Source organism: Taeniopygia guttata, chromosome 12 (genome assembly GCF_048771995.1).
Source record: "Taeniopygia guttata chromosome 12, bTaeGut7.mat, whole genome shotgun sequence".
NCBI lineage: Eukaryota > Metazoa > Chordata > Aves > Passeriformes > Estrildidae > Taeniopygia > Taeniopygia guttata.
Window position 1 is genome coordinate 15,929,520 of NC_133037.1, and position 20,024 is coordinate 15,949,543.

A 20,024-nucleotide genomic window follows, 5' to 3' on the forward strand; every position below is an offset into this window, starting at 1 on the left:
GTCTTCATCCATATCCTGCCACTTCAGTTTTATTCTAATTCACCATCCTTGTCTGAGATCATTCTCTGCTCCAAGTTATTTAATGGGCACCCTTTCTATTTCAGAAATAATTCTCAAGAGAAGTGCTGTTTAGCAAGTGAGAGTTGCTAAATATTTTGAACCAGATTTGGTTCAGAAAGTCCCCTCGTTGAAAATGGCCAGACAGAGAGTGGTTGAAGTGGTTACAGATAAACTTATTTTGTTGTTTTGCCCTGAATGTTGCTTATGAGCAGTATCAGAGAGAAGCAACTGCCTTGGCTGGGCCTGTGTACTACTATCTCATACATACTTTGTTTTCCTTCAGGGTTATCTTGGATACCTGAAGGTAGTGGTAACTACTGAGTTAATGACTACTATCGAATTTGAATCTCCCACTGTTGGAAAGCAGAGAGATGTGATCTGCCCATTTTATTTTCCTGGAGCTAGATCTTACTATACAGCTCAGTGAGCATGTGAAGAACTCCTCCAGAGCTCCCTAAATCTCCAACAGGGGTTAAAGCTTTGAGTCAGGCTGCTTATGGGCCTTTGCCTTTGAATTTTCCCCAGCTTTATTTTGCTACTGCTTGTGTATCTTGTGAGCCAGCATCTCTCATTTGTAAAACCATCTTGATTGCATGAACTCAAGGACCAAGATTACCGGACCTGCCCCAAGTATGTGAAGCCAAGCAAGCTCATTCGACTAGGAGGAGTGCCTGAAACTGCCACAAAGGATGATGTAAGTGGGATGTTTCTCATCCAGAAACTTCTGTTGAGGGTTTCTAAAGTACCACTTTTAAGTCTGGTTAGTGCATATCAGATGGTCTCTCATTTCCCCAGGGGAAATCCAGATTTAGAAGTCACTGCAATGTTACCTGTTATCTGATTATTCTGTGGTTTTGGGGCTTCTAGAAGTGATGAGTTTTCCTGTGGTTGCATGTGGGGTGTTGATAGCTAGAAGCCTTGACTCCAGACTCTGCAACATGCCTTACTTCATCACTGCTTTATATATACCAAATATTGTTACTACTATTTTGGGCTCAGAAGACAAGTAGTGTCTAAGTGAACTTGTTTGTTCTTAGTTACTTGAAATTGCTTAAATGAGATCTTACAAAGATGGAAAAGATATCTGCTGTTCCTGCTGGTTTTAGTAAAAAAAAAGCCATAAAATGATGTAGGCTACAAGGTGAAAGTAGCTCAATTTCTTATGGATTAGGACTTCAGTTTTGGGATTTTTTTGTTTATTTGGTGAAAGTTCTAGGCACGAGAGCCCCTACATGCAGCAGTTTTGGCTAGGGTTAGCTGTAGTGATCATCTTCTGAGGCTTGATAAAGGAGAACTCACGGGAGGAACTTTGTCCTTCAGAGGATGATAAGACTCAGAACATTTGCCCTTGTACTTTGATTTTCTTAAAGGCAGTAGGACATCTTTGACCTTAAATAAGGATCTGAGTTGAACAGTCTGGCTGAAACCAGTGTAATAAACCTTTGAACAGTGGAATTGTGGTGTAAATGGTGCTCATTTCTTCAAACAAAACCCAAAAATACTTTGAAAACTCGGTAACAATTCTCAGGTACTGCTGGAAAGTGTGTCAGTTTGTAGCAGCCTTAACCTAGAAAGAATAGAACTCTTGGAGAGACAGAAATGTGCATTAGCAAGTACCTTAGGTTTGGAGGTTTGATTTTGGAGATGAAGTGGATCTTGTTTTTCCTGTAGATTCTCAATGCTTTCCGAGGGCCTGATGGGACACCTGTGAAGGACCTGCGACTGAAAGATTACAGCTCAGGTGAGAATGCTTTTCCAGTGCTTCTAGCTTCAAGTGACAACAGGGTATTTTTTACACCAATATCCTCTTAGGCAATTTGCTTAAAGTCTTACATGCCCTAATTCCAGGTATTTTTTTAATGAAAATGCCCTCTGAGTTCTATAGTTTGTCCTCTTGACCTCAAAGTTGATGGGTATACTCACTGCTGCCTCAGAGGTAAAGCATGCGTCCAGCTGCCTCTGGAGGGGGGTAGGAGCAGCAGGAAGAGCACTAAGGCTGTTCTAATAGCTATCAAGAGCAAAGCCATGGGACAGCAGGTTAATTCTTCCATATTTTTTGGGTTTTTTTAACTATTACTAAATCCTTTTGGAATGTTCTAAATCTTGTTTCTGAGGTGGTCTTACTGTTGAACAAATGCTGCACAAATAGTGTCCTCAGGAAACCTGTTCCATCCTAACATTTCTCCTTCAGTAACCTGAAACTGGTGCCCTGCTTAGGTACGAAGACAGGTTAAATAAAAAGACAAAGTAACTTTTATAAGCAGATATCCAAATACTGGGACTGGATGTTCTTCCTCATTCAAGGAATAAAGTTCTGCTGTACTTCTGATCAGTGTGTGTAGGATTCTGAAGAAAGAAATATTTTACAAGGCTGCTTTGTGAAAAAGTTGTACTGGAACAAAGATGTGCGATGGTAGGAAGGGTGAGTCCTGGGGATTGGTGTGGATAATACTAGTAGGAAATACCTGGAAACCGGTATTTTATTTTAATTTTATTTTTAAACCTAGGAGAGCAGAAGTTTCTACATTCATCAGTGCTTTTTCATATTTTCAGTATGGGTTGTATGCGAAGCAGCTGGAATTTTTGGTGTCAATACATTATGTAAAGGCTTCCAATGTGTTGAGAAACTGGGGCAGTGGGGTATTTGTGTATTTTTGTTTCTGGAAGCTGTCAAAGGAGATTTCACAACCTTCTCAGGAACCTTTGAACTAAAGAACATCCCTGTGTCCTAACAAGCAGGGCTTAAGGGGCACAGTTAGTCTTTCTTGCTTCCTTTCCTCTTTCCTAAGCATATTTCAGTATTGCTGTCGTCACCCACACAGCACTGACTGCAACACAATAATTGCAACACGCTCCTTTTTTGCCTGTGCTGATTTGTCAGTTTTGTTTTTTTTCCCTTCTGAAACATGTCACTTCAGTGATAAATCGGCTTGAACTGGAAATTTCTTTGTCTCTTCCCATGTATGTTATTAGGACTTACTGCCCTCATTAGAGAGCTGCTGTTTCTTCCTTCCCCTTCCCTGTTTCAAAGGCTGCTCAGGATGAGATGCAGTGTCTGAAGTTATGTGCAGCAGCTCTGGTATCTGCGGGTGGTCACACGTGATGCGAGGGTTGCAGTTTTCTAATGTCTCTCCAAAAGCTGCATTCTGTTCTGTCTCTTCAGCTGCAAAGTTGGCTTTTTAAAAGTTTTTCTGGCAATTGTGGGGAGGCAAAGAATGAAGTTAAAATTAGCTCATGTTTTATGAGCTGTGAAAAGCTGTTGTTTAACCCTGTCCAGTCAACATCAGTCATTTAAGCAGCATAGTTTTGTTCCAGGTTAGGTGGAAGCTTCAAAGTCTTTGTATTGCATTGTGTCCTGAGGCTGCATTTAAACAGCTCTCTGATCCTTCTTGCACAAGATGGATGTGTCTAGGGCAATAAAAGCTTCCTGCATTGTGAATACTTCTTTTAGAAATTGGGTAACTAGAAGCTGTAGCAAAATTAATCCAGCATTTCACATTGGCTCCTCCTAGAGAACTGTATAGAATTGAATTAATATTAACTTCCAAAAAGCTGAACCTCTGAAACTAGAGGCCAGTCATGGGCTAAAGAATGCTTTTGTGATGGGGTGTGTATGTAAATATCCATAAGAATTAAAAGCAAACCTTTTGGATTACTGATGTCTCTGGGATACACCTGCACTGCTGTATCGGCTCGGTTGGACGATGGCAGCCTGGCTCAGAGGAGCACATGCTAAGCCAGTCTGAGTGGGTTGTATATTTTTGAGTGCTGTCCAGAAATGTTAAAAATAACATTAATCATGAGTATGCATGTTGAGTGTGTTTGAGAGAAGAATGCCTGCAGCTGTGGGGGGAACAATAACAACTGTAACAAATAACACGCAATTAACTCAAAATGAGTGAAGTTTGGATCAGTTTCTCAAAAAGATAATGCTTATCATAAAGCTTATCTCAGCAGCTTCAGTGTAATGATTCTACTGTATGATCTTTTACAAGACTCTATCTTGTTTGGGGAAAAAGATATGGTTGATTTTTCTTGGAAAAAACAGCTCAATTTCTTTATAAAGCTCCTTTTTTTTACATACTCTGTATGTGCGAAGGAAAATCTATTTTCACTGAAGGCTGTGCTGAGAATGGAACTCTGTTCTTAATATACCTGGTGTGATTTTGGTATGCATTCAAGCTGTTGATTCTTTAAATTATTTTGTCTCTGAAGCCCACAAACTGAAATGATGGCTAGATTTTAAACAAGGCAGTGAGAGACCTTAAGAAGTGGCATAGTAATTCTATTTAAATCAATGAGGCAGATATTTACAATGATAAAATGTCAAAGTCAGACTTTATAGTATTACCCTAAAAGACATTAACTTGTAATTTCCATCAGTTAGATTTTTGAGCTGATGCCTGTGGATTCAGACTGAAAGTGCCAAATCCATTTTTGGGGGGAGGAGGGCTTCTTCCAGTAAGATGTGTAAGCCTTGGCAGAAATAACTATTAAATCTTTCAGCTTGCATTCTCAAGTGTTTTTGGTCATGTCTGTCCAATTAATCTTTGCAAAGAACAAACCTTGAGGTGACCATGGAGCCTTCTCAAAGACTATCAGCTGCTTTGCTGTGCATTATATCCTGGAGCCTTGTGTGGAGGCAGAGCATGGATATCCCACTGCTCCTGTAGATGCCTGTGGTAATGGTTTGTCAGCAGCTCTCTGGGAAAGAATTGTGAGCTTCCCTATCCCTTCTGAAGGTGCTTGACTGTGCTTGCTGGGCTCAGGGCTTCCATGTGTCTTTACACCATGGTGTCCCCTCCTTGGAGGTGTTAGTGCAGTGTGTGACAACACTGGCTGCTCATGGAATGGGGTCTCTCCTCCTCCTTTTACTGTCCATGCTCCTGCCTTGGTGCTGACTGCCAGGAACTTGAAGGTGATCCCTTTTCACCTTTGAAGAGTTTAACATGAACACACCTTGCCCTGGTTTTGATTTTGATGATATTTAAAACTTACCTCCTGCCTGATTTTCATCAGGCTTTATTTCTACTTCCCTGACTAATGTCAGACATAAGCCTGAGATCTCATCTTGAGGGTCTGATGTGCACAGAACTCTGGCTGAGTCACTCACGTGTGCCCTGGAGAAGGAAGCACACGGAGCCAGCCTTATGTTAAAGGACACTGCAGTGGTGTCCAAAGTAATAAGTGAAAGCACAAGCCACACTGAGCCTTCTGCTCAAATTGTTCTCCTGGATGCAGCATGCAGTGTGACAAGCCTGGAACATGTGTTTTCCAACCAGGATTCGTGTTAGTTTGGTACCAGCAGCTGTGAAAGCTGTTCAGGGAAAGTGAGCTTGAGAAATGGCTGGCAGCCCACAAGACTTTTCTAGTTCACTCCAGAAGCCCATCTGGAGAACTGAGAAAAATTTTTGCTGGGCTAGGAGAGCCTGCTGGAGAATGGACTCTCTCACTAGGGTGGAGATTAGCTCTGAAGTGGCCCTGGAGGGACCGGGTGAGCTGAATTCTAGTCAGCAGGAGCAGTGAGATCTATCCCAGCCCCTTTATGTACACTGTAAATTAGCACAGCACTTCAGAAATTGGGAGGTTTGGGTTTTTGAACCCTATTTTGACCTTTGCAAGTACTCGTTTTTGAACCCTGGGTGTGTGTGTGTGGGAACACAACAGAGCACCCCTGAGGAGCAAAGCACCTGTGGAACAGGAATGCCTGGAGCAGGTAGAAGCTCCCTGAGCAGCAGTAATGCTGGGGACAGAGCAATGTCCACATGGACACAGGTGACTCCTGCTAAAGGACAGGCTTCTTCCTGTGGTGAAGGAACACCCAGGAAATGTAGTGTCACCTGAAAACATGAGCTGCTTTATAGCAGCTGCCTGCTCCATTTTGAAAAGCTTTTGTTTTGGCAAGTATTACTGCCACTAAATGTACTTTATTGCTTGCTCAGCCACCTTCTTGCCCTAGCATTCCTGTTCTGTTTCATTTCTCCAGACCAGCCCCTTATGTGGTGCTTGGAACTGCTTCCCTTATCCCTCCCTGTGTTAAACTTAAAATTGCCTCGGCCAAGTCCTACAAGAAACTGGATTATCTTGCTTGTTCTCTCTAAGCTCTGCCGCATTGGTGCCCTGTTAAATATTAATAAGCCCCTTAGATAAATCTTTAAAAGGTGCTGCTTTTTTTTCCCCTTCCAAGTGCAGTCTATCTTGTATATCACAACAGTGAATCATTGGTTTCAAGAATATATCAGGAAGCCTCTGGAATTCAGAATTGTATTTTTGTATTACATTTTGCTAAAACTCGTAAGCCAAGGGTCCAGAAGTTTCCAGCTCATGATGGAAAAATTGGTGTAATTTTTTTTTTTTTTTTATTTTAAAATTGGTGCACTTCTCCTCAGTAGGGACAACTTCATTTTCCATGGCTGGGAGAGCATTCCAAGGCAGTGAGATCACCTTTCCCTTGAGGCAGACCTAGCTGTGCATTTGTCAGGCCCACATATAACAGGGTTTTAGCTTCCCTGCTGTGGGTGGTGTTTGGGTAGGGCTGCTCTTGGAGGCCAGAAATGCTGGCAAGATGTTGCTCCTGCCACAGGTGCCATCGTGCTGCAGCTCTCAGCCTTAGGTAGGACTGGAGAGGTGAGATGCTCCTCTGCAAGGGAAGGGTGTGTTTCTGGAACTGTGCCAAACAGAAACCTTTTTGTTTCCTTTCTGGAGTGATGCAGTGCCAAAGGGGAAACATTTCCAAAGCATGGATTTGTGGTGAGCTGGTGGCTTCCCCATACAGAGGGTTTGACACCAGCCCTCTGGAGTTAGATGGGGACTAGGTCCCACAAGGATTTGGATTGTTGGGTTTGGTACAAAACACATGCAGTGGGTTGCGCTGATGCACCGTAGGACAAATCCTCTCCTGTTGTTGTGCTTAGTGCTTTACACAGTGAAGGCTGTGTGGCCCAGTCTGCAGCATCAGCCATGACTGAGGCATGCAGACCTCAGGCACTTGCTGAGAGCTGAGGTGACCATCCCTGAGCTCAGGAGATGCTGTAGCACACAAGGAGTTTCCCCTTGAGGTGTGGTCAGATCCCCCAGTCATCAACAGGGTTCTGCAGACTGCAGGGCTCACCTGCCAGGACTTGTGGAAGTGTCTTCAGCACTGATCTGCCTGAACCAACTGAGTCTAGCTTGTAGCCAGAATAGCCGGCCAAGAACCAAAAAATACACTTAGCTGGAATTAGTCCATGGTCATCAATAGCAGTCCTTTCCAGTTTTCCCAGCTGTGTGGGCAGTAGGCTTTTAGCTTGCCTTGCATGGTTTCAGGACACTAGTGTGTTGTCTCTTGGAATCAAAAGGTGTTCTTGCTCCTCTTTCCTTATCTGTGATGTGGTGGCTTAGGAAATAGGAAGTACAAATCTGGTCTGAGTCAGTGTTTGTGATGGTGATCAACCTTGGTTCAGGGTTATAAGGCCTATTCCAAAAAGGCAACAAACACATCCATCCATAAAACATGCTCAGAGCCTTTTGACATGCAGAATCCATTTTTATGAAATTCCTTTTGCGTCTCTGGAGCAAAACTTCAAGGCTTTGCACAGTGTACTGACATTACCTTGATTACTTTGTGCTAAGATGATAAGTCATATATCCAGGTTCATTTTAGCAGCACTTTAAAACCAAGTTTCTCAGTGGAACATCTTCCCAGGTCTGTAGCTCACAGTCCTCTTTCATGGAGCTAGTGAAAGCCCCAACATTCCTCAGATTCCAGGTTTCTGTACAAGCGTAATGTACTTTGTCTTTAATAAAACTACAGTGTGTACAATCTTAGCATTGAGGTTTTCCCCCTCCTCTCCTTTGTGCTGTGTATAAACTGTCTTCCTTAGGCCAAGAAGAGTTGACAACTATTTGGGGTTCTGACTGTAGTAGTTCCTTTAGTTTATGGAGCTGCTGGTGTCTGCCTTTGAGGGTGTCTTAGGCAGGTCCTTCCTGTGTCTTGTATTCCAGGATGGAGGAAGGAGGATGGACTGTAGTGCACTATCTATCAGAATACAGTTCTGTTTAATTTCCTGTGGTTTCAGTGTTGTTCTCTGTCATGAATAAGTGTGTAAGAGTGTACTTTACACAGAGGGACAGCAGGAAGTAACAGGCCTTTTCCCAGCAGCAGATGTGGCTTGTAAATGCTCAGCCTTTGAAAGGGATTGGGGATATAGCTTGTTGCAGATTGTCCTGTTTATTCTAGTACAGCTCTTCAGCTTTAGTAGCTCTGAAGACCAATTTATCTGTGCAGTAAAGAGATCTGACATATTTATGGATGCTCAGAATCCACAAGCTGGTATTGAGAGAGCTCATGATTTTGGCTTCTGTGGTAACATAGATATATTGCCACCATCCCTGCCGTGCTGTGGGGGTGCCCTCCAGCTTTTCAGACTGGTTGGACAGATTTGTTTCCTCTGCCTGCCATGGAAGGCACTACCCTGGTGCCCATCCTCGCTGCAAAGGCAGTGCCTGCTGAGTAAACACAGGTACAGCCATTCCTGAGCATGTCCAGGAGCTCCTGTTTTCTTGGAAGCATGGAGTGCATGATGCCTCCTAATAGTAGCCCAGTGTAATAGCACAGAGATCCAGAGAAAGCCATGTGTTCTCCAGTATTTATTCACTGTGGTATGGATGACCTACATCTGCATCTTTCCTTGGAGGAAGCAGGCAAATCTTGTACGTGGGGTCATGGGCACATTGCCAAAATCTCCCACTCATGAGGTAGATCTTACTTTCAATCACAGAATGGCAGGTTCTCTGAGAACAGGGTGCACAATCCCTGTCTCCATTACCTGATCTCCCCAAATGTTAGTGTGTGAGACCACAGATTCCTTCAGGGATATAGAAGGCCTTCATAGTCACTCCATACTTTATGCTGTAGCTGCCCTTGGAGCAGTAAACTTTCTTCTCTAGCATGGGTGAAACTCTGTGGAGTGTTTCCTCAACTGCACCCTGCTCTGCCAAGCTGTTTCTGGAGTGAGCAAGCAGCAAGAAACTCCTGCTTCAGCTGCTGGTCATGGCTCTGTTTTAATGTGCCATCTCTCTGAATCCTAGAAGTCTCCAGAACTGCAAATGCTTTTCTTCCGTGTTAGTTCTGTCCTATCCTAGGGGAAAAAACACAAGTCAAGTGTTGTAGTGATGGAAGGGAACCTCTCTGCCTGTGGAGACTGCATTGCATCTATCTGCCCTGGTTTGAGGCTGCTTGGCCACACCTGGCAGATGTGGGACCTCCACCACGCCGGCAGGTGGCCCAGCTGCCCGGGTTAGTGTAGTGTCCTTTGGTGAGCTGTTACATGGAGTTACTTTAATAGGAGACCATCTTCTTCTCGTCCCAGAGGAGAAGGAACATCTTTGTGTTGCACCAGAGCAGCTGGGGGTTTGTGGTTTTTGCAAAGGCAGGTGGTGGCTCCCCATAGACATGAGGTGACCTAATGCCCTAAGCTTGCTGGGGCTGTGCAGAGCACCACTGAGTGCACGCTCATTCCTAGAATCAAGAAGCTGGATTGCCTCTTGGATTGGCTGCCTTTGTCATGTTGCCATCCTGCCTTCTTTCCAAAACTATCTTTGCTTTGGCACAGACAGGGCTGCTGTCACTACAGGATCTTTTCATTTGGTCTTTTGAAACTCCAGAGATTTTTTTTTTTTTGTCTTCACACTGCTTACAGCCCCTATGAGAGCAACATTGTGGTTTTCCTTTATTTAGATCTTTGATATAACAAACTATGGTGAAGTAACACATTACTGTGTGTCAGTTGTTCAGTAGAAACTGTGGCTGTGTAGAGACAAGACTTATTTTAAATCTCAAGTCTTTGATCTCTATATCTGAAGCCAAAGAACAGTAATTTTAAGGCAGGCTTTCAGGATTTTTAGCCAAACTCTTGCATGCTAGCAGGGACCCTCCATTTGCTGTCAAAATTCACTTTGCTAAGACACGTCTGTTTCAGAGGCAGAATGTTCCTTATTCCTGTGCTCACAGAGCAGCTTCCTGGAGCTCTAAATGTGTCCCTACTCCTAAGTATTAAGCGTTTGTGCCATTTTCAGTGCAGAAGACAGCCGAGCATGCTTTGGGAGCATCCGTGAAGGATTGTGTATACATAGAAGCACTTAAGGGAAAGCAGAAGTCTTCTGCAATCTATGTGCATGCTCTCCTTGCATTCTGATTTCATCTGTCGTACACTGCCTGTGGTACTGTAGACTTGCACAGCTGAAAGGAAGTAGCTAAATAAGGTACAAGAGTCCTTTTACACAGTTGACCTAAAACACAGGGGGAGATGAGGACGTGGGTGTTTTATGGCTGTGCTAGGGCCAAAATCTGGGTAAGTTCAAGTGTTCCTGTTGGAAAGATCATTTGGACAGTGTAGCTGTGCTGGAGCGTGCTCAGTGTGTGAGGGAAATACCACACAAGGATCTCCTTCCTTTTGACAGAGTTTATGTTGATGATATATACTTCTGCAAATCATTACTCCATTATAATTTCTTGTGCATCTTGAAATTGTAGTATTGTACTGATCAATAGGTGAAGAAGCCAGGATTTTTATCTTCATGTGAAACCTTGCATGTGAAGTTAGGCCTCTTTGAGTCAAAAACCACACCACTGTTCTTCAGCAGTGGTTTTGCTTTGCTGGTTTGATTGCTTTGGTTTTACTGCTGTGGCCTGAAGAATACCAGAGAGTGTCCAAGAGGTCTCACAGGGGAGCACTGCTTACCTTAGGATGGCTGTGGAACCAGTTCCTGCCATTAGATGCCTGGCCCTGTTCCCCCATCAAAATCTCATGCCCTGCTTCTGGTAACAGCACCTAAATTGTTGGCATTCTGACAGGCAAACTGTGTGAAGGCTTCGGAAACAAAAATATCCAAGCTCAGCAGCTGCTACACAGACTGAACCAGCGCTCTGGAGGAGGCAGGGAAGAGGCACAACAACAGTTGGTGGCAGAAGCCTCTGTAGTTGCTCCCTCTTAAAACTAGCCTTGAGCCACTTGGTTTTGTTTCAGGTGTTGTCCTCTGGGTAATGTGATTGTTGCAGATGGTGGAAAAGTCAGCAGCCATTGCATTTTGAAGGTGTAGTGCCGTTGTTCCACAGGCTTCCATTTCAGTTGCCTGCTGCCATGGCCTAAAATGGAAGGATGCTCTGGAGGAGCTGGGGGCAGGGGGCAGAGCAGGGGTGGCGTGCCGCCCAAGGCTGATGTTACTCCGTAGTTCTCACATCCTGAGTGTGCTTGTCAGATCCATGCAAAGCTCTGGATCTGGGGGAGGGGAAAAGTGTCAAGCCCCCACACATCTTCAGCAGTGGTTTTCAGCAAGTGGCTCCGGGCTGCTCTCTTCCTGCATCACTACTTTGGTGCTGTCTGTGCAAGGACAGCTTGTAGTGAATTCCAGAACACTACGTCCCTCTGTGAACCGACCACAAGAGCTGAATGTCTGCGCTGGAGCTGCTTTTTGGCCCACACTTACTGTTTTTGTACATGTTATTGCTGCTATGTTTGTGAGTTTGGTGAGGGAGAGCAGTGGAGGGGAAAGTACAGAAGGAGAAATGTGCTTGGCTTCCCCTTAACTGTCTCCATGTAATGCTTAGAATGATCCTCTGGCGTACGTTCCTCCAGGCATCTGAGCTTTTATATCTGTGTATACATTCAGCCTTGCACTCTCAGTTCTGTCACGCTGGATTAAATCCATGTCTAAACTACTCATTCCCTTCATGAGGACTGGGATGTAAACGTCCTCTTATTGCAGAAGAAATAGAATGAAAATTTCTGCAATCTTGCTTTGTGTTTCTTGTGCGGTCTCCTACACATGGAAGTAAGATAGTGCTCTGATCTTTCCTTACTGATTACAGCAAGCTTTCAAAAATCCTCTCTGAAGGGGAATGAGGAGCCTTATGGGCTGACAAATATCATTCATGCAGCCCTTCTCTAAACAGAAGAGAAAGAAGTGACTTGAGAATTCTGGATTTGAGTAAGGCTTTAAACTGTACCATGTGAGGCTGCACACTGTGCATGGAGTAGCAGAGGTGTCTGCCTGGCATGCAGAGCAGTCTCCCAGCAAGGGGCAGCACTGCTTCTGGAGAGCAGCTGCCTTCTGCAGAGAGGAGAACTCCTTCAGTTTCAAAATGTGATCCGGTGTGGCCGTACTGCAGAGGAGAATGGATGCTGTGGGAACAGCTGAATCAATTTAGTTCTGTCAATTCTGCCAGCTGAAACCACACCTCTAGTTCCAGGTGCCCACTTGATGTATGAGTGTCAAGTGCCTTTAGCTGCCTTCCACCACAGATGTTGTGCTGCTGGACTGCATCTTCCACTGAGCTGAACAGCATACAGATTGATAAATTCCCATTTACCATAATTATATTGAGTAAAATAATATGGGAAAGGGGACTAAATTACTCTTTGAGGTGGAAGAGGTGCTAGATTCAAATTGGAGACTTGTTATTAGAGGCAAAGGTGCAAAGTCAGGATTGTGTTGTTAGAACAGCATGCAAAGTGCTCCCAGAAAAAAAAAAAAAAAAAATTAAAAAAATCAGTAGGGCTTGATGATGAAATAATTTTGTGTGATCTGGTCTTTGATGTGGTAAAGTACAAAGATGGTAAAGTGAGAGAGAAGGAAAAACTAGAGAGTGCAGCAAGTGTTCTTAGGCAGAGGCTTGAGGGAGATGGGGGCTGTTTTCCAGGAGGCTGGAATGCCTTGCCTGAGAGAAGCATGCATGGAGTTACCTTTTCATGGAAGGTGAGGGGCTGAAGAAGTAGGAACCAAATACATAACTAGGTTGAAAATACTGGAGTAGGAGGGAAGCCAAACTCTTCACCAGGCCAGCTAGGTGCCTAAAGTGGCACAAATCACATGCAGACCAGCCTTCCTCTCACTCCAAACCAGCCAGAAGAGCAGCAGGAGGAGGGAGCCAAGCCCTCTCACTGTTTATGCTCATGTAGGATCATCTCTGCCAGTGATGATCTGGAAAATACTGTTTTGGAGTGTGGTGGCCTTGACACATGAAGGGTGAGGTTGTGACTTTAGGTTGTGCCCCAGTGCTCCAGTTCTTGGAGATAGTTTCAACATTGGGCATGGATCTTGAGTTGGTCTTAGATTCTGTAGTGTTCACCCTGCACTTTACTTTGGGACATAATATTTCAGTGCAGGTAACTGGAGTACACAGTTAAATCAGTGGATCCCTTCTACAGTGATGGAGATGACAGCTTTCCAAGGAGTGAGAAGAGTAAAGGCTCTGTAGCTTCTTGAATCTAAACTTAAAGCTCCCAAACCCTCTTATGTGTGCAGTGATATCTATACCAAAATGAGAAAGTTGGAGTTCTCATTCCTGCTCAGCTGCACTTTTTCATAATGCAAGGGATTGGACTTCAAAAAGTAAGCAGGTGTTGAAAGAAAAATAGCAAAGGCAAAGAAATTGTGTTAGTTCTTTCTGAAATATTGCCCAATTAAAATGCTGGCTATTCGTGTAAAATACATCTGCAGCAAGGTACTTGGAAATGATTTATCAACACTTATTGGAGAGTGCTGCCTTTAAGGTAGCACAACGTGTGAAACTGGCAATGGAAAGTCACTATGACTTAGAAAAAACAAACAGCAAAGCAATTATTTCTTGCCCTTAGAAAGGGTGTGACTGTCACTGGGTTGTGTAAGGGAAAGTGGGAACACTACTCTTAACATTCGTGGTAAACTGCACAGTTAATCATCATCCAGCTAGTCCCTGGTTTCTTTCTTTTTCATTCTGAGGTAGAGGGGTGGTGGTTAGAGGGCTTGTCATTGGAGGGAAAGGGAATTTGATTATTTAATGTGGCTTTCTGTATGACAAGGCACTAACATGACTCCCGTCTGTATTTAAATGCTGTCCCCAGGTTACGACTATGGCTATGTCTGCGTGGAATTTTCACTCTTGGAAGAGGCCATCGGATGCATGGAAGCCAACCAGGTTGCTTTACAATTCGGTCAATGCTGCTAGAAGATTTTTAATTTTTTTTGGTGGGGTGGTGGAAAGCCATGAAGTTTTTGTGAAGGAAGATCTGTTCTTGTATAATACACAACACCGTGGTTTAAATGTTGTTGTTACCAGAATCTTGTATCAGGCTTAGAAATGCCAGCGGGAAAGAGCTTCTGGACACCAAGTGGTCTGCCCTCCTCCCTGATGTGTGTCAGCACACTGGCTGCAGTCAGAGGCTGGTGGCTGACAGACTCCTACTGCAGGCTTTGACCCTGCTGTTTTTGTACTCACTGAAAGGCAGTGGGGAAGAGCTGTGCTGGCAGTAAACGCTTCCCCCGGCTGTTGGTGCACACACACATGCACATGTGACTGTAGGTGCATACCCTCGTGTGCAGCTCTGAGTCAGCTGTGACTTGAGTGCTCCACTTTGCCATATGCCTTATGTGTGGGAGAGATGCTTAATTGTGCATCTCCCCCATACCTATCCTGTCCTTTGGCAACCCGGAGCTGCAGACACAAGGACTACTCTCATGTGCAGTTGAGCCTGGTAAACCTGAACATTTCCAGCCCTTGAAAGGACAAAATTACTGGAATCCCCAGTAACTATTCAAGAGGGGCCTTTACTCTGACCTCATATTTGAAGCCAGAACTGTTTTCTCCCATACAAGAGCAAGATGCATAAAATTTGTTAGATAAAACATAGATTCCCATCTCATACTGCCCTCCTTGTGCCTTGGAACTGCAAACGATGGATCCCTCAACAGAGCCAACTTCTGATCCCCCTTCTTTCACCATATCCCTTAAGTCTCTTCTCTGCTGCTTTCTTCCTCCTAATTTGCCTGAGTAAGGATCCATATCAATTATCTTAAGCCTTTTTACCTGAATCCTGGGTCTTGCTGTCATGGGAGGAGAGTTATGAGTCAGATTCAGAGCTGTGCATCTGCAAAAATGTACTTACAGTTAATGAGTCTTCACAGCTGGGGTTTCAAAGGTCCCACTAAGCGCTCGCATTTGCCTCTATTTTCAGTTACAGAGGTATTGCAACTTACAAAAATGTTTTACAGAAATAATTCTGTTGCTGGGAAAGAGCCTGGCACATTCCCACTGAGGTGGTGGTGAGGAGCAGAGAGAGAGAAGGCTCCAGAATTAATTATTACTTTTACCATCAGTGACAACTTTTATTTTCCCTTCAGTGTTCCTACAATTCCCAATTTATTTTGTTGTCACTGGGGAATCTATAATTATAGATGACACTGCTTTTACCCAAATGCCTCTCCATATTCTCTCCACCATTCTGCTCACATGAAATAACATTTTCCTATGCAAGAGCAATTCCCAAGTATCCCTCTTTTTCTGATTGTTGATACCTGCTCTGCCCTTTCTCCCATTTAGAGTATATGGAATTGGGCAGGTGTTTTAACTTGATCAGGTTTAGTCCATTGCTCCAGCAGAGAGCCTGTAGGCACCAATCCTTAAGCTGAACTGAGTGCCTGCAGGTGCCCAGTAAATCACTGCACACACATGCATGGGAAGAGGCTCTGGCTGCTGTTCCACTGCTGCTTACACTGACCTCCCCAGCATCAGTTACAGCAGTAATTCAGGCTGAGGAATGCTTTCCTGTGCTTCCCTTCCCTGCTACTGACAGGAGCTGAGATCCCAGCCATACACACCTGGGATGTGCTAAAAACAGACAGGGTATGAAAGTCTTCCAGTTTCCTTCCTGCTGTACCTGGCCCTGTGTATTTGCAGATGAATGCTGAAAGATGGCATATGGAAGCCTGGAAGAGATCATCTCCCAAGCTTCCATATGCCAATCTTCATCACGTTTTAGTAGACCTACAGTAGTCAGTAATTAGAGAAGTTGGAAATGTGGAATTTGGGATGACCCAAGCTACATGTATTTGGTCAGGAGAGCTGTAACTTCTGAATTGCCCCACTTAGGTTAACTTGTCTAATCTGCTTTTGACTGAACATGGAAAAGAGCCCTTCTAATTACCTAACTTGAAAAAAAAAAACAACTAGCAGTATCTGTACCTGACATACTGCAAAGGAAATAGGTGACTTTAAAATTTTCAGTAAGAGACAAATAGAGATCTTCAGAAAGGGAGTTATGAATTGTCCCTAGAGAATAGACATTCCACTTCAATGACTTCCAGGATAGAGTTGCAAGATCATCTCCTTAGACCGAGAGTCTGCATTTTTGCAAGCTGCAAAACCAAAAACCTGTGTTAGCTAAGACACAGATTCTTTGATAGTTCAGTTATTTTCAGAAGGTTATCAACTGTCCCTGTCAAATTCAGTCACTTGTGAGAGCATAAATAGCAAGTGACATGCTGGTCCCTCGCTAGTCAACCTGCCTCTTTCTCAGGCATCTAGAGGCTGGGAATAAATAGCTGGTGCAAAGCCAACATTTTTCATGCTGTTTAATGCCTGTTGAACTGCCCCTTCCTGAAGAACAATTTGCTACATCCCTATATTGTATAATTCTGATACTGTGAAATCCTTTTGTTTTATTCGACACACACCAGCACCCACTTAAGATCGTTGCCAGACTTGCAAACTACAGATTTACCAGGTTCAACTCCCTCCATTCAGTAAATCTTAGCATGTATACATGACTGCTGAGATTTGAGGGGGCTTTTCTGTTACATATATTGTGATAAGGAAACACCCATATTCTGTGTTGCCCTAATTTTGCAGGAGAGTTTCATTCCATGTGTATTGACTGCCTCAGCTAAAGTAATGACAATAGATCCCTTATTAATTGCTTTGACTTGTTGATTGTTGTATTGGCAACTTATTCCAGCACCAAGGTCCCACCTAATGTGCATGGAAGGTGCTGGGTCGCTGTTATTCCCAGCATGGAGGTGCTGGGCACAGGGCTGGATGAGTGAGGTGCCAGGTTCTGGCTCTCCCACTGGCTTTGTGGGGGCTCTGCCTGGCAGGGCAGATGAGCTGTTGATTTGTTGTGCAGAGCCTAGATCCAGCCCTTATAGCAGCCTCATGGTTGGTGATGCTCCTGGTGGCCTTTCGTTTCACAGTGGCTGTCACTTGAGTTGTGTGAGACCTTTTCTGTCTGCAATGAGCTTTTCTGTTGGGGAGAAAGTAATTTTGAATGGAAAATGGGGGTTTCTGTCTGCTAAGTTGCATGATTTCTCCTAAATAATTTTCCCTCCCTTTTTCTCATTTTTGAAAGGGTGTGGTGTGGCACTTGGCGTTTCTTTGGTGTAGCCCCTGGTGTAGTAGTGTTCCTGTCTGAGGGCAGCAGGTTGGCTTCTTGGGAGCGACTTTGGGAATACATCCCATGGCTGCACTTGTCCATAGGCATGGGATCTTACTGAATTCCTCCTTCATGTGTAGAAAAGAACAGACATAATGAGCATGTTACTTGTGTGAGAAAATCAGGTGGGAAGTTAAGTACCCTTTGTGTACAGTTGTGTGTACAAAGGCAGGAGGAGCAGAAATGGAAGGAGCCTGTCTCTGCTGCTTGCATATTTTAATTCTCTGAATGTTTTCACTGAAATGGATTTGGTTGTTATACACATGGAAGCAAGAGGGGTTTTTTGAGCTCTGGAGCAAATGGTTTGTCTCAACTGACTGTGTAGTATTGTCTCCAAATTAGCTCAAGCCTCAAACATAGCAACACTGGCTGCATGAATATTTCCTAGCTTGTTGCTAGTAACTAACAACTTTGTGATCCTTTCCTCCTGTTTCTTAAGAAAGAGAGCAAGAGGAGAGCTATAGGATGAACTTTTAAAAATGCATACACTGTACATTATTGTGTAGGTGTCCAGGCATGTGCTGGAGTGGTTGTTCAAGACTTGCTCTTGTGACTTCCTGCACTGAGGCCAGCACTTGTCAGAGCAGTTTCCCTGCAGTGCTGTCCTGGTTCAGCTTGCTGAGCACACCAGTGTCTCCACTCCCTGCTTGTTTTTTTTACTGGAGAGAGTAAGAGGGATTCTTACTGGATTTGGTGGGTGCACACTTGAAGCATGTCCCACTCCTGTGCAACTAGAAACATCAACTGTGTGTTTCTCCTGCTCTGAGCCTATTCCTCTATCCATTCACTGCAGGGCCTTTCTGTATTCTGTGTGAACAGAACTTCTGGTGCAGATCAGATTTCACAGGCTTTTCACTGTAGCTGTTGGTGTTAAAATCCACAAGATGCTGTGACAAGCAAGCAAAGCTTAGGACTTTCTGTCCTGAAAACATTTGCAGTAACAAGCCACAGCTCTGTGTGGCTTTCCAATTAAATAAAGGAGCATGTGCTTATCCTGAGAATGGAACTTCTCCTGTGACCTGTAACCTTGGAGTATTTATTGAAGCCTGTGGTACAGGGAGTGTGTTGCAATTTGTAAAAGAAAATGTGTGCCCAAGCATCAAAACGAATTGCTTTCTATTTGGTAGAATGTGCCTAATTGTGGAGTGTGGAATTATTTTTCTAGAATCTGCCAGGTTCCCTCTGTAATAGAAGATGACACCTGCCTCAAATGCATTTTCACAGGCTGTCTGGTATCCATCATTTATTCTCTTGACAATGTTACTCTGTCTCTTTAGCTTTAACCTGCAGTTGAGGGTGGTGGTGGCATGTCCACAAATACACTGAAATTAATTTGTGTGTTAGGCTAAAGGTGCTGGAGATGGCTTTTGATCTGTCCTCCTCGGCTCCACAGGTGGCATTCTGCTTTTCTTGTTGCATATTAGATGTGTGGATTTTGCTCAGGTTGTGTCATTAGCATATCTCCTTTTCTCCTGCTCTCCCTCACCCCCATGACGCCTGTCCTGCTTTTGATTGTGGATTTCTAGAATCTGCTTTTGGAGTCTTCCACTTTGAGAGAGGGAAAGGCTTGTATACCTAGGCAGTTTCTTTTGTAAACATCCTAATGGTTTGGGAAACATGCACATTGTGGAGGAGTTTTTATGAGCCACCTGACCTATGGAAAGTTCTCTCCACAGGCTAGTGGATGAGTGGATTTCCAGACAGCAGAGCTGATTTGGGTTTTTTTGTATCTGATTCATTGTGTGACCTTGTCATGAGTTCACCCTGGTCTTACATCACAGATGCTTGGCATGTTGAGTCAATCATTTTTTCATTCCCTCTTGTGTCTCACTAATCACCACATTGTACCGGTGTTTAACTGGAGTTGTAAGCTTTTGAGATCAGTATGGGAGCCTGCAGTGGGGAGCTCCTGGAGCTGGGCAGACACTAAACTGTGAATAAGCAGTTGGATCTGCCTGCAGTGACCTGTGACAGGGCTGGGTGTGTGGGTGTACATGTGTGTATCCTGCAGTGAAGCTGTGATAAATGCATTGCCTGTTTGGAAGGACTGGCTTAATCTCTGCATGCTGCAGAGGCCTTCCATGTGCAGAGAAGGGTGGCTTTTGTTGTAAAATGTAACTGCCAAGAAGTACCAAAAATATTTCTCTGGACCTTTTTCTCTTCTGTCTTCTCAACATCTTCTGTCATCTCAGCTCTCCAAGCCGTGTGAATCCTCTTAGTCCCTCTTCCTTTGGCAGAGAAGGTTGTAAGAGATCTTCTGCCAGAGACTTCACACACTCTTCCTTTCAGCCAATAGTAGCTTCCCATCAATGTGTTTTCTCCAGCCCTACCCAGATAAAAAAACTACAACCTCCTTCTTGGCAGCGCTGTCCTGCCTTGCCTGAAGAAGCAAAGCATACTACCCAATGTGTTTTAAAATAAGTTCACTTTTCACTAGGAGAGTTGCGAAGCTGCATCTTCCTGCTCTACTTGTGTGATTCCCAGCTTGCCATGTCCCTCCACCTCCCTGCTCATATTTCAAAATCTTGTCCTCCTTTTTTCTCACCTTACCCATGTGGTGGGGACTGTGTGTGTTTGCTGCTGCTGAGCTGCTGCTCTGCAATGGGATTGTCCCAGAGGACAGCTTCTGGGTGAGCTGGCTGGAGCATGCAGCACATGCTTAAGTGGGGCTTCCTCAGTATCTTTGATTACTGCTGGGGATGTGTGGCCCAGCAGGGTTATCTCAGGACTCAAATATTG

The 20,024-nt window shown here is 44.2% G+C and overlaps 1 protein-coding gene across 4 annotated transcripts in view; it reads left to right on the forward strand.

Moving 5' to 3' along the window:
- Window positions 1-20,024, forward strand: part of RBM6 (RNA binding motif protein 6) — a 57,642-nt gene that overhangs the window by 8,082 nt on the left and 29,536 nt on the right. For all 4 annotated transcript variants that reach the window (XM_072934862.1, XM_041718664.2, XM_072934864.1 and 1 more), the window contains exons 4-6: window positions 665-754; window positions 1,732-1,801; window positions 13,923-13,996. In XM_072934862.1, the coding sequence (XP_072790963.1) occupies window positions 665-754; window positions 1,732-1,801; window positions 13,923-13,996 (234 nt within the window). The remainder of the gene's footprint in view (window positions 1-664; window positions 755-1,731; window positions 1,802-13,922; window positions 13,997-20,024) is intronic.